Genomic DNA, 13,412 nt, shown 5'->3' with positions numbered 1-13,412 from the left:
CTTTAAATACCTCGTTAAATGCATATTTTGATTCAGAATCAAGGATACTGCGTCACTCATTTACATTCAAATACATTTTTATGGGTCTTATAAATAAAGAAATATTTCCCTAGTCCAGAAAATGCGATATGATGATGGTAGTAGTTGCAGTCGTACTTCGAAGGAATCCTTGAATCATGTGGGCTTTTCCTGCAGGATCCGCACACCTCCACAAGAGGGCGATACAATATAGGATAACGCTTGCGTTTGTGGCCACGTGGCAACGTCCCAGTGCTTTTAGACATAATGTGGCTGGTGACGTTTGTCATAAATTGACTGCCAGATGATTTTGTGATCAATCTTTAAGGAAGATACTTATTTTTTTTCATAACCAAATAAAAATAGAGATGTGTGAAGGCCACAAAAAAAATAGCAGCATCATAAAATAGGAGAGAAGAAAATCCCTAATAATAATGAAAAAAACTCTTTCATTATAATTTAAAAATTAACAATTGGTTAAATTAATAGTATTAGCATTCGTATTATCAACTCCACAGAGTAGAATACAGTTTCGTTATGAATGCCGACTCATATAAATGGTTGCAAGAACATGCATCTACAGAGAAAGACTCACTGAAATCGTTTGAACGCCATATCAATGCTGCGTCGTGCATTCACACTGGAGTTACACTCGCCCTCATTGACCCTGTAGTGTTTACTCTCCCCTAAGTAGTCGTTTCAGAGCTCTCTCTCCCCCGCCGGGTTTTTATTTATCCCGCTGTTTATTTAAAGATAAACACGAGGTATCCTGCGCACAATACGGCATGTAATGGCAGAAAAAAAACAAAACAAGGCAGATCTGATTTGGTTTCGAGATGCAGACAGCGCAGAGCCTTTTTCCAAACCAACATGCCTCAGCACACGTACACTTTTGCCGAATCCTCCTCGTCCCCGGTGTTGTTTAGCTTTTGCCCTTGTCTACGAGCAGGTTGTTTATCCGTGGCACACAATGAGCGGCCCACGTCCTCTGTCCTTGTCATAATCACTTGAATCTGCACTAAACTGTCCCACTACTTTATATCTTCCTTTCACAGATAAGAAAACTGAAAGAAAGAAAAAAAAAAGATTCCTCAATCTGTCTGTGCCTTCTGCATTTCTTTCTCCTACTCTCTCTGTCATACTCACACACATGCACGCACTCATGCACGCTTGGAAGCCACACAATCAGCTGGAACCATCGGGCCTGCTGGATGCAGCGGTGGTGTATCTGCTAAAGGGGGCGAAGAAGAAAGGCAGCGGCAGCTCTACTGGTACCGAAACATGGGGGATCCTGTTTCACCGTGCCTGGGAAGTCTGTGAGAGTTCACATGCGCAAAAAGATCGGGGCTGTTTTAAGGCTCCTTATCGACTGCCAGCAGTTTGTCAGACAGTCACGGCATATTGGAGCGCCGACAAAGGCCGTCTTTGTGGCCGGGCCTGGGTTTCTCGCCTCATCTGCCCTGAGATCAGCTTGTTTTTAAAAACGTCATTGGCGCACTTGAAGAGCACGACGAGAGCTCCCCGACCACACCGATGTTCTCGCGTTCTCGCGTCCGGATCCTGCCGAGGTTGGGTCACATGGCACTTAAAGGTCCAGTGTGTAAATGTGACCTGATTTACAATTTTTATATAGGTAAAAACTCTTTTTTGTAAACGACTAAAAGACCATAACTGAAAAATGCTTTTTGGGTCCATGGGATTTTGTTTTGATGCAGTACCTCGAGTGGCCACTGGGAAAGATCGGCGTGCCGCCATATTGTCAGTCCGGTATCCAGTACAATACTACATCCATGGGGTGAACACTCGTGTCGGCAAATAAACCAATGAAGAAGAAGGTGGACGCATCCAAGTTTCTGTGTGCAGGCCACTGTAGCTCACAGGCAAGCTCAGGAGGGGGAGGGGGAGCGAAAGACGCTGCAATCTAAACTGTAACCACTTGATGTTGCTGTTTCTTCTGCAAAATCTCCCAATATCACGCGCTTAACCTTTGACTCCACATCCTCCTGAAATCTCTGCGTGAGCCGCGGGACGGCTGAACCACCTGATCCGGTAAAAGAGCGAGCTTAAGAAACCACGTTGTGAGCTCCACCCCTCCGCTTTTCATCATCCACCTGCCAAATCCAGTTAATCCAGGTGGTGCAGAGGAAAGATTTTAGAGTCACTCCTACACCCTCCTCCCCCCCAGCCCCTCCCCCTTACCCCACGACAGGCCGATGAGGAGCGGCAGCGAGGAGGATGTTGTCTTTGAGGCTTCTGCGTTTGTGAATCAATGTACCGTGTCTCTCTGAGCCTGCGGAAGTGCAGGCAGGACAATGGCGAGCGCAGAGCAGCAAAGCCTCCTGCCAACCTGCAGCGTCACCTCTCAAAGAGCCCCTTCATCTGATGAGCTGCGCACGAGCCCGAGCCCGAGCCCGAGACCCGAGAGATACTGTCAGATTTTTGGCGAGCGCCGTCAAAACAGACACTATCGGCCTCTTTATGTCTAATTACCTGTTTACTCCGAGGGCCTCACATGAATAGTGCTGCAGATAAGGACCCTCTTCCATAATGGTCGGGCTGCATGTATGCTTACATATTTGGAGTATTTGAGGATATACACTGTTGTTCAAAAGTTTTGGTTCACTCACTCATTCCTATTTTGAACTTCATTACAAGCAGTTTTAATGAAGAAAAGACCTTGAATGCTCTGCGATCATGACAACAGCATGAAAATCGGTCAAGACGTGCTCAACAAGTACTTTAGGGGAACATTTTAGTCTTTAATGAAAACCATTTTCAATGTCTACTAAAAGTGATTCCGAGTGTGCACAATTCTGTGTGAACACACTGTTTTAAAGTAACAAATACAAGCCTAAAATATAAACCACAAAGCTTTGTTTACTCTTTTATGGTTTAGTGCACACACAACTAAGTGTGATTATAATACAAAGCTTTGTTTTAGAAACATCAACTTCTTTTTAAAGCAATTTTATAGTGTTTGAGTTCTGTAACGATGGCTGCATATTGCACTCTTGATATTCATTCTCTAAAATCACATTCAATTAGACATTCTAGGCAACACCTGTCAAAGTCATCCCATATGTGCTCAGCACATCTTTACTGATTTTTGTTTCTTAGCAAATTCCAGTAAATTATTTCATGAAGCTGGTTATAATGGAGTTCAATGCAGAAATTTGGCAGTGACCCCAAACGTCTGAACACTAGACTATGGCAGAGCAAACACCAGTGCATTAAAGTTTGCTTTGAAAAGTAGGCCACGTGGTCTTCTCTCTGGAGGTAGCGCGCAAATGGACATTGTGTTTCCCAGCAAGGCTTAACAAAATGATATGACCAGTTAATTTTCAGACTCTTGTCCTTTAAAGCACACGTCAGACAGGTTGCCGGTGCCGCGGCTCGTCGGTCTGCCTGCATGAAGCCCTCCGCTCGCACTTTGCTTGTGTGACAACAAGCTTAATGCTCCTTAAATATGCAAAGCCGCGACTCTGCCGTGCCTTCTCGCCGATGGACAAACCAGAGCGCCAACGGTCGTGAAACGTCTTGTGCAGAAGCCTCGGCACTAGGCTTTTTCTACCAAACGTTCAAGGTAACTTTGACAGTTCCAAAGCGTGACTATCTTGTGCCAATTTTATCAGGAGATACACACACGATGGAAAAGTACCAAAGAGCCCGCTGACTCAAGGTGTGTGCACCATGGTTATTGGGTGAGCTTGTAAAACAAAGAAAAGAAATCGAAAAAAATCAGAAAAGAATGTGTGATGAGACATTTCAGTAGGTGAAGGTGAATTCAAGTTAATAACGAGTGCTGTCATTTTTATTAACTCGTGTTCAGGAAGGGAGTGGAATTTCACACTATGGCGGTTTAGTTTAGTTAAAAGGTTTTTTGTTCCCTCTCTGTTTACAATTAGACATTTCTTTATCTCACTTCCCTATTTGTGACTGCACTCTTCAAATCCAAAATGCTGTGCAATGCAATAGAATAGTTTTAAATATTATTATTTTCCCATCAGTTTTTTCCTTCAGGAAATCATATATAACTAATCAGCATATTTCAGTTGATATAAGCTTTGATATTGGAATAGGTGCTTTTTTTTACGTCTGACACAAGCCTTTGCATCTATCCCTCCTTGGGAACGACACAATGAGGATGTTCAAGGATGCTGCTATCACAACATTGTAGCTCATAGTGAAGAGAAAAAAAATAACAAAACAAAAAATGAAAAGAACCTGAAGATCTGCAAAGTTCTTCTTCTGCTGCCCTCTTTAAGCCCCACGGTGGCCATCGGGTGAACAAATCAGGTCGACTGTAAAATAATAATAATAATAAAATCGCTATCACCTTCACAATCCATATGGTGGCTCAGCTGCGTCATTCCTCAGTTGCAACGACAATACACGTCCTCTATTTGAAATCCAGTCGTCGTCGTGCTGTTAATTGTGAATGGCAGCTCTCATCACTGGCACGTATGAACTCACCTGTCTAATTACTGCAGTGAGTCAGTTTTCAAAACTCACCCATCACGTCCCCGATAAGACACGGCGTATTCTTAGATTCCATGTGATGTCACTTGGAGGAGCTTTTAAAGCTCTTTATCTGCACGTACTCATCAGGGTCAGAAGCTCTTGAAGGAATCACATCTCATTCTTCTGCCCTCATTCACAATATCGCCCTCATCTCTGTCTCCCCTTATCTTCTTGCGCATTTTGCTCTATTATCACAGTTTAACACAGTTGCTTTGTTGGAGTGGCACTCTTTCCATACAGTTTACAGACAACGCACCTCATCAACTTGGACTGCTTTACTGAATGTCTGCTCTCAGTCACATGAAGACGTTATATTTTAGCGTGCAAAGCATTTTGTAACCTTCAGTTAATCACGAAGTGGCATTTTTCAATTGATTGTTGAAAACCCAATGAAATGTGGGATCTGATGTGTAGCTCAAGAAGTAAAAAAATGTGGTTAATGTTTTCCTCATGACCTGATGACATTAGTTTCCTCCAGCTCTAACACAGAGCCTTAAAGAGAAGGAGCATTTGAATTTATTGCTATTTTACAAACAACAACACAACTGACTTGACAGTTAAATATTCGATTCTGTAGAGCCGCGTTTTCCAAAATAGTTATTTTTGTCTCAAAGCATGGGAACATTGAGAAAGGTGTTTCTCAACAAAATAAAAGCAAATACAAAGAAACAACCCTGAAGGCACGTTGAAAAAGGTCAACACATTCATTTTTATCACACAACAACCAACTTTGAAGATGGACACAGAGCCTAAATATCAGGAATGGTGAAAATATGTCTGTGATTTCTCGCAGCAACAATGGTCATTGGAGTTTCACCACAGCACCGTCCCCCAGTGGCCACTGTAGTCCCACAAGTAGGGTCTGTACTGATGAGCTCTGCAGAAGGTGCCGACGACCGACGACGGGGGCAAATCGTCTTTGAAGACCATCCGCTCCATTTTGTACACGTCCTTGCAGCACTCCGAGGTTTGCTGCTTCCGTTTCGTCTTGTAGCGTCGGTTCTGGAACCAGATTTTCACCTGGGTCTCGGTCAGTCTCAGAGCGCTGGCCAGCTGAGCCCTCTCGGGGGCCGACAGGTACTTGTGGTGGTTGAACTTCTTCTCCAGCTCCAGCACTTGGAGGTGCGTGAACGCAGCCCTGGAACGCTTCTGCTTCCTCGTCGGCGACAAACTGCCGCTGGACTCTGAGGTGCTGGGACGGGACGCGTCAGGAGACTCTGTGAAAGAGAAGAGGCGCAATCAAGTCACTGAAGATCGGTAAAGTGAGATCAAGACTCCAGAGATTGCTCTTTCACAAGAATTTCACAAATTCTTCACAAAAATTTCAATCTTCTGGAACCTTTGTTCCTTTGTTTTCGTTTGGATGGGTTTGCCGTCGGCAGCTCACCTTTCGGCCCTCTGAAAGCCGTCACCTCGGGGGAGAGCTCCTGGGACAGCGTTCCAGGCTCCTCCGTCCACGGGGAACACCTGTCCGTCACCTGCGAGCGGCGCTTCCCACCAATTCCGGAGGCGTCCCCGAGGGACAGGATGTCCTCGATGAAGAAGGAAGTGAGAGGTTTGACGGTGTCAGACATCTCCGCCGGGGTAATCCACAGACGGGACGCCTCTCGCTGGCAGACAGCTAGTGTCGGAGACGCGGCTGAAGCGGCGTGTCTCCTCGCAAACTTGCGCGGTGTCAATTTATACGGGAGCAGGGGCGGGATCTGTCTGGCTCCACGGATGAGTGACGGAGGCGGGCCTGCCAGACTGAAACACACGCTGCAGTTGCAGCGGCTTTTTCCCCCCCACAAGCTTATATGGCTCAATTTAAAAAACAAAAAACAAAACCAAACAAAAGAAACCCGTTTTATTTGATAAAGATCTGTGCAACAGTTTTCCAAGTAATTAGCACAAAAGCAAACACTGCAAATGCCCAGGCCAGTTGCAAAACACAAAAGGATTTTACAAACTGAAAAAGTGATATGGTTTATTTTCTTGACAAGCAAACCAAATAGTTTGAGCATTGACCATGTGCTTTTGTTACCATAATGGCAAAAAATGCCCAAAACTAATTCTTTATGAAATATCCGCTACTGTTCAAAAGTTTGGGTTCACTGACTCATGTCTGCATTGAACTCCTTTAGAACCAGTTTTATGAAGTAATGATCTTAAATGATCTGTGATTATTATAACTGCATGAAAATCAGTCAAGATTGGGAAGATTAAATGAAAGCCATTTCCAATGTCTGATTGAAAGTGATTGAGAGAATTTCAAGTGTGCAAACGTCTGTGTCAACACACTCAAATAAGGCTGTTTTAAAGAGCCTAAAATGTAAACCATGTTGATTTGTTGACTCTTTTATGGTTTAGCGCACACAACTAAGTGTGACTACAATACAAAGCTTTGTTTTAGAAACGTTTCAAATGTTCATAGCAATTTTAGAGCATTACACTGCTGTAATGATGGCCACATATTGCGCGCTTGATATTCACTCTCTAAAATCACATTCAATTAGACATTCAAGGGAACAACTGTCAAAGCCATGCCGTATTGTGTTCAGCACACCCTGACTAATTTTCGTGCAATAGTTATGTTCTTAGGCTTAGAGAATTCCAGTAGGTTATTTCATGAAGCTGGTCATAATGGAGTTCAATGCAGAAATGAGTCAGCAATTCCAAACTTTTGAAAGGTACTATAAATCCTATGCTTTCCAATACTTTTTTTCAACTAAAGACATTGTGTGGCAAACCTCTGTCTTTTAGCTTCCCATATACCCTCAAAGATAATTACACCATTTCGCAAAGGGGAACTTGAAGTCAAAATCGATGCCTTTAATCCGAACCAAAGAGGTGGATTTTCCTCCGTCAGCTCAGCTCACTGCAGCTCCCTGCCTGCAGTGCGCCGGTCGCGGCTGCAGGCCGGACTGGGGAGCAGTGAGAGTGGGTGGTCACGCGTGGAGCTCTAACGACTTCAGCACATTGGCGACGGCTCCTGTGCGGACGCGGTCGTGGCCCCGTGGCTGTTTACTCGCTGTTCTCCGTGGTTCAGTGTAACAACTCTGCGCGGGGTGAGCTGTTGGCTGAGCTCCTCGGGGACTTCACGCCTCATTTGAGATACAGGTATGAAAAACACACCCGCCTACCCCACATTCAGCACCAAGCACAATACAAAGTCACACACACACACACACACACACACACACACACACACACACACACACATGGGTTCGGTCTTTGCTTTCATGGGCGCCTGCATGTTGGTTGTACTTGAAAAATAGTCAAGGCTGTGAAAGTCATACGTACATATGCAAATGCTGTCTAGCTGGCCCTCTAGTACATCTGATAGTCATCAAAGCTACCTGTTCTGTTTTTTTTTTTCTTCCTTTTAAACCTAGTGCTGCTCCTCTTGGGCGCTATCTGCTGTCATGTCAACATTGCATTAAGATCAGCACGATAGTCTTCACCTTGAAACTTAATCTGTGACCATCAGAATGAAAACTTTGGCTGCTCTTAAAGCGTGGAACGAACGAATGGGCGCATAGAAACTTTGTATGTTTTTTTTTTCTATGTCAGAAAAAGCTGAAACAGCAGTTGGTCAGTTGCTTGCAAAGCATAGCAAACTTTTACTAGTTATTCCCTAGCAGTGTCCCCATTGCTCCGGTACACAAACAGGAGGAAAGTAATCAGAAGTTTTATTGCTGCAGTCTTCCAAATCGATGGTGTCAGAGAAAAATATTTTCAATGTATTTTCATCCATCATCTGTTCATCCATCGAACAAGCTCCCTTCACCGCTGAAGCCTTTCCACTCCTTAAGCATTCACTGTGCAGCTGCATTGTTTGCATCAGATGTGCCACAGTTCACCTCCGACCTTTGAGCCCGGCAGGACATCTGTCTAACATGCTGCGTGGTGACAATGTTTTCTTAGAGCCTCCGAAAGTCGTCGCGCAATCAATCTTTTGTTGTTTTCCGGCTGTGCCTTTGTCTGACGCGTTACTGTAGATTCCTATCGTCGGTTTCGCGATTTAAGGAAAGCTACACCTGTGTCGCAGAGGAAGCTATTTGTGAGGCGCACAAAAAAATATGTCATCGGCTCAGCAGGTGAATCTGGGGTTGCAGACAGGCATTCCAGTTTTTTTTTCCTCCCTTGTGAGTTTTTTTTTTTTTTTGCCAAAGAGTCAACGTAAACACAACTTTACCTCATCTGCTTGCAGGCAAAACTGTGAATTACTGTTACAGTTGTTGCTTTTATTCACGTAAAACAGTCAAATATTTTTTTTAAGCAGTGTTTCTCTGAATGGCAGAAGAGCAAAACCCTTCTTGTGATTAGGTTTACTGCATTACCATTAAAATCAACCAATGGTTCCCACTTTGATGAATTATTAAAATTCATCAAAGATTAAGTCCTTAATGTGGCTGACATGGTGGTCCAGTGGTACTGTCATCCTACAGCAAGAAGGTTGCAGGTTCGATTCCGGGCCTAGGACCTTCCTGTGTGGTGTTTGCATGTTCTCCCTGTGTCTGTGTGGGTTCTCTCCGCGTTCTCCAGCTTTCTCCCGCAGTACAAAAACATGCATGTGAGGCAAATTGGGAGCTCTAAATTGTCCATCCGACTTAAAACAAGTGTGAATGATTGTTTTAAAGTTGAGTGCTGGAGAAGCGGTAATAGAAAATATATGGCTGGAGTCCTTCATGTTGTGTGTTCTTTTGCATATTTGCATAAGGAACAAAAGCACAGATTCCAAGCACAACACTGAGCCCATCCAGGTAAACTCTTTCAAACAATGACAACACTGACCATTATAGTCAGGGCCCATACACCCTTGAGTCATATGGAAAGAGGAGAAAATAAAACAACACCTTTTTTTTTTTTTTACCCAGTCACTGTTTCATTGTGATCGTCTCAACCATTTTTTGATGAATGGTTTTGGTTTGATTAAAGAAATGGTACTTTTACTTGTTTACTGAGGCCGCATGTAAAACAACAACAGAAACGTGGTGTTGAAACATCTTCCACTAGAGGGCGCTTTAAAGCCGCAGTTCAGGTCCCGCCACCGCACACGATGGTCACAACTGCACGATTAACTGTCACGAGGTTGATCTCATCACCAATCAGAGACACTCATCAGACCCAGGTGCGCATTCTCCTTTACACCTGGGTCATCACACGAGAAGGTCTCTGGAGGTGATGTCAGGTTTAATTTTATTTTTTTCTGACCGCCTTCCTCTGTCCCACCATCACAAGAGGGGCAATCTAACATGTTTGTTTTTCTTTTATTTTGAACAGTCACATCCTTCCTCTTCAATTCACCACACAAAAGAATTACATTTCGTCTGGACTAGCACTGTCCCCAACAAAAAACGGATGAGGTGTTTAGGTGAAATTCAGGTGAACACACACACACACACACACACACACACACACACGGTATTATCTGATGTCCTGAAGTGTTGCTGGTCTCCTCTCTGTCTGCGGCTTCGTCCTTATCTTCACGGAGAGGCTCCTTTCCTCATCTCCTATAATATCCACTTTAAGCGCACACACATCACGTCACATTGCTTTGTTGAACATATTACTATTTAAAAAAAGAAAAGAAAAGAAAAGAAATCTAATTGTTTCTGCTGCATGTGTACCCCCTGAATACTGGGGCAGACCTAATAACCTATTGGTGTGGTTCCAAAACCTAAGTGGAATGGATAAAACTGAGCCACTCTGCGGCTGCTTCGAGTGTGTGAGTGTGTGTGTGAGTGTTTGGGGGGGGCAGAATCCTCTCTGCTGACTGAGTTCCGCCGCAGAGTGACAGGTCGGACTGGAACGGCTCCTTCCTTCTTTGAAAGTTTGAAGACGCAGAAGAGCCACTCTGTCTGCGGGTTTGTTTACCAAGCAGAGCTCCGGCACAGGGACAAGCTCTCCCGCCTTATCAGCGGATTTGTGAATGGGACAATAATGAGCTCAGTTTGATGAAGCTGCCCTGACAGGTCAGATGTCATTTCATCCATTAGCTCCTCGATGGCTCGCTTTGATAAAGGCAGCTCGCAGCCACTGCTCACCACTCAGGTAAGTAAGGCCGGCTGCGTCGATTAGAGCGACACATCGCACCCTATGGACAAATGGTTGAACGCGCCGATTCAATGCATTACCTACTCACGAAAATGGCATTGCAAAAACTTTATTTATTTATTTATTTTAGAGCGCTTTAAGAGGCTGCATTCCAAGTAATCAGTGCAAATCTGATCACAAGTCGCAGGGCACTGATTAAGAAATAAATAAATATATATATGTGTATATATAAATAAATTGTAAAGAACCTAGTTGCTTGAAAATGTATGTTACGGGCATTTTGGTTTTGCCGGCTCAATAAGACAACATGTTTTTATTTTAGTAGCTACAAAGCTGCATTTAAATACATTTATTTTCAATAACATCAACTGCACCACAAACTATATATATATATATATATATATATATATATATATATATATATATATATATATATATATATATATATATATGAGAGAGACAAAAAAAAAAGTCAAAAAGATCAGATCAAAGATATCCAGTGCACTGCTGTGTTCACCAGCCTCGGGCCCCCTGCACCGATGCCTGGAAGTGTCCGTGCAGGTTGAAGGCTCCCTCGCCGTCGGCCGGCGGAACATTGGACACGCCGTGGTAGCTGCAGCCGTACACGCTGCTGCCGTTTCCGTAGCCAAACACCGGGCTGTAGTGTCCGACAGTCACGTTGTAGGGCGCCGGGTGACCAGCCGCAGCCCCGCACAGCCTCCCGTCCCGCAGCAGCACCGGCACCGTGTGAACCCTGCGCGGCTCCAGCGGGAAGCCTGCGAGCTCCAGGGACCTGTCCTGCTTCTGCCGCTTGCATTTGTACCTCCGGTTCTGGAACCAGATTTTCACCTGCGTGGAGGTGAGCTGGAGGAGGCGGGCCAGGTGGTCTCTCTCCGGGGCGGACAGGTAGCGCTGCTGCCTGAAGCGCCTCTCCAGCTCGGACACCTGGGACTGGGAGAAGAGGACCCGCGGCTTCCTGCGCGGCCTGCTGCCGGCCGCCAGCTTCGGCTCCTCGTCACAGTCAGCTGGACTGTCCGGCCGTCTCCCATCTGAGGCGCATCACAAGAAAGAAAAACTCTCAGTTCCTCTTATGTTTATTCCTAAATTAATTTTTTTTGCAAGTTGCAGTTGTTTTCTTTTCGACTAACAAATTACAACGCAATTTTTCCCTTGCCATGTCATGAAAAGACAAACCCTCACTTTTGAATGGGCATTCATTTACCATTAATTAACATCTTTTCTATCTTGTTTTTCTGTATTTTGTGGTGAAAATAAATCAGTGACATAAAAAAACAGACCATAGTTGTTTGTTTGCAGCTTGGTTCTGCTGAAGAAAACTAAGAAATTGTGGTATTTCGGAAATCAATAACTAAATCGAAACAATTAATGGCATTTTTTCCCCCAAAAGAATGTATCTGTTTTTTTTTTTTTACATTCTTCCTTGACAGTTGTCATGCAAAAATCTGTTGTTTGATTGATTGATTTTAGGTGTAATAATGTCAAGAAAAAACAATTTGTTTAAAGAGTTATAAAAACACGTACATAAAAAAAACATACAGACATTAAGCACATCGACCTCAAATCGCCTGTACACATTAATTAACTTAAAAATACCAAAAAGTACGCCTCTCTTAAATAAAACTTTGGAAGTCACACACGCCTTATGCTTGTGAAACATTTTGCATCTGAAGAAAATGTGTTATGAGGTCACCTTATTGGGCGACGCATGCAGGCGGAGGCCTCATCCTGTCAGATGGCCTCGACCGCAGCGTAAATCTTGCGTGCAAAACCATCATCTATGTTTGGGCAGCCTCACCTTGTTCAAACTTCTCCTCTTCCGCCGCTGAGTCGTGGTCACCCAACTTCGCCAGCGCGTCAGACGCGCACGGCTCAACGTGGCTGCGCCGCCTGTCCCGGGACGCGTCGTGCACCGGTTGGCAGCGCATCGGAAACACTTGATCGTTCACCATGAAATCATTCCCAAATTCCTGATGGCGCTCGAGCTTTAAAATGTCCTTCACGGAAAAGGGCGTCGTGCTCGTCGAACCGGGATGCATCCCCGACGTGGCGTGGTGATTTGAAGGGTTTGTGATGACGGCGACGCCTCTCTTCAGCTGAGAGACGAGTGAGGACCAGGAGATTGGAATCATTTAAGGGTCCGGCACAAGAGAGAGGTTGGAGATAGAGGTGTCACCCCTCTCCGGTGCAGTGGCCAACACCCAGCATCCGCGCACTGCACCCGTCTCTTCTCACCTTACACAGGAAAAAAAAAAAAAAAAACACCCCCAACTCTCTAATCAAGAAGCTTCATTAGGGAATAAGACTGACGGTGATATGCTGAAATGCTAAAACATATTTAAGTGTTCCTCTTAAAATAGATTTTTTTTTTTAAAAGAAATATATAGATGCAGAATTTGATTTTGTGCTGCGTTTTATGATTATTCACATCTGAGTGAATTTATTTTCAAAATATTTTTGCCTTTTTTGGGTACCTTGAAAGTCAGAATAAACAAACAAACAAACAAACAAAAATGCGTAGGTTCATTTCAAACAAACAATGCCTGACCAAAGTTACGAGACTTTCTCCCGCACTGATTAACCTGTTTTGAGGAGCGCCTCGTTTATTCAGCAGCAAAAAGAAGAAAAACCTCGAGCACACTTCTGGTCGGCCGAGTAAAGCCACTTAATCAGCTCCTCGGGGGGCGGGGGGGGTTGAGTGATCTGAGGTGATGTCGAACAGCTTTTACCATCAACATTGTTTTCCTGGCGCGTTATTAGTGTTGCCAGGCCACAACAAACAGTAACACTATACCCGATGTTGTGGTGGAGGAGGG

The 13,412-nt window shown here is 44.3% G+C and overlaps 2 protein-coding genes across 2 annotated transcripts; both read right to left on the bottom strand.

Moving 5' to 3' along the window:
• Positions 1-5,037: 5,037 nt before the first annotated feature.
• Positions 5,038-6,207, bottom strand: nkx3-1 (NK3 homeobox 1). Its single transcript, XM_076038964.1, has 2 exons — positions 5,927-6,207; positions 5,038-5,756 (listed from the first exon to the last, which is right to left on the bottom strand). Exons 1-2 carry the CDS (start codon positions 6,111-6,113, stop codon positions 5,353-5,355), a joined length of 591 nt encoding a protein of 196 aa, XP_075895079.1. The 5' UTR covers positions 6,114-6,207; the 3' UTR covers positions 5,038-5,352.
• A 4,595-nt stretch (positions 6,208-10,802) lies between these two features.
• Positions 10,803-12,813, bottom strand: nkx2.7 (NK2 transcription factor related 7). Its single transcript, XM_076038994.1, has 2 exons — positions 12,395-12,813; positions 10,803-11,627 (listed from the first exon to the last, which is right to left on the bottom strand). Exons 1-2 carry the CDS (start codon positions 12,726-12,728, stop codon positions 11,092-11,094), a joined length of 870 nt encoding a protein of 289 aa, XP_075895109.1. The 5' UTR covers positions 12,729-12,813; the 3' UTR covers positions 10,803-11,091.
• Between the last annotated feature and the right edge of the window lie 599 nt (positions 12,814-13,412).

The sequence above is a fragment of the Nelusetta ayraudi genome, unplaced genomic scaffold (genome assembly GCF_046127955.1).
Source record: "Nelusetta ayraudi isolate G7.1 ecotype Tasmania unplaced genomic scaffold, CSIRO-AGI_Nayr_v1 ptg000058l, whole genome shotgun sequence".
NCBI classification, from domain to species: Eukaryota; Metazoa; Chordata; class Actinopteri; order Tetraodontiformes; family Monacanthidae; genus Nelusetta; species Nelusetta ayraudi.
This window is presented reverse-complemented; position numbering and strand designations above follow the sequence as displayed.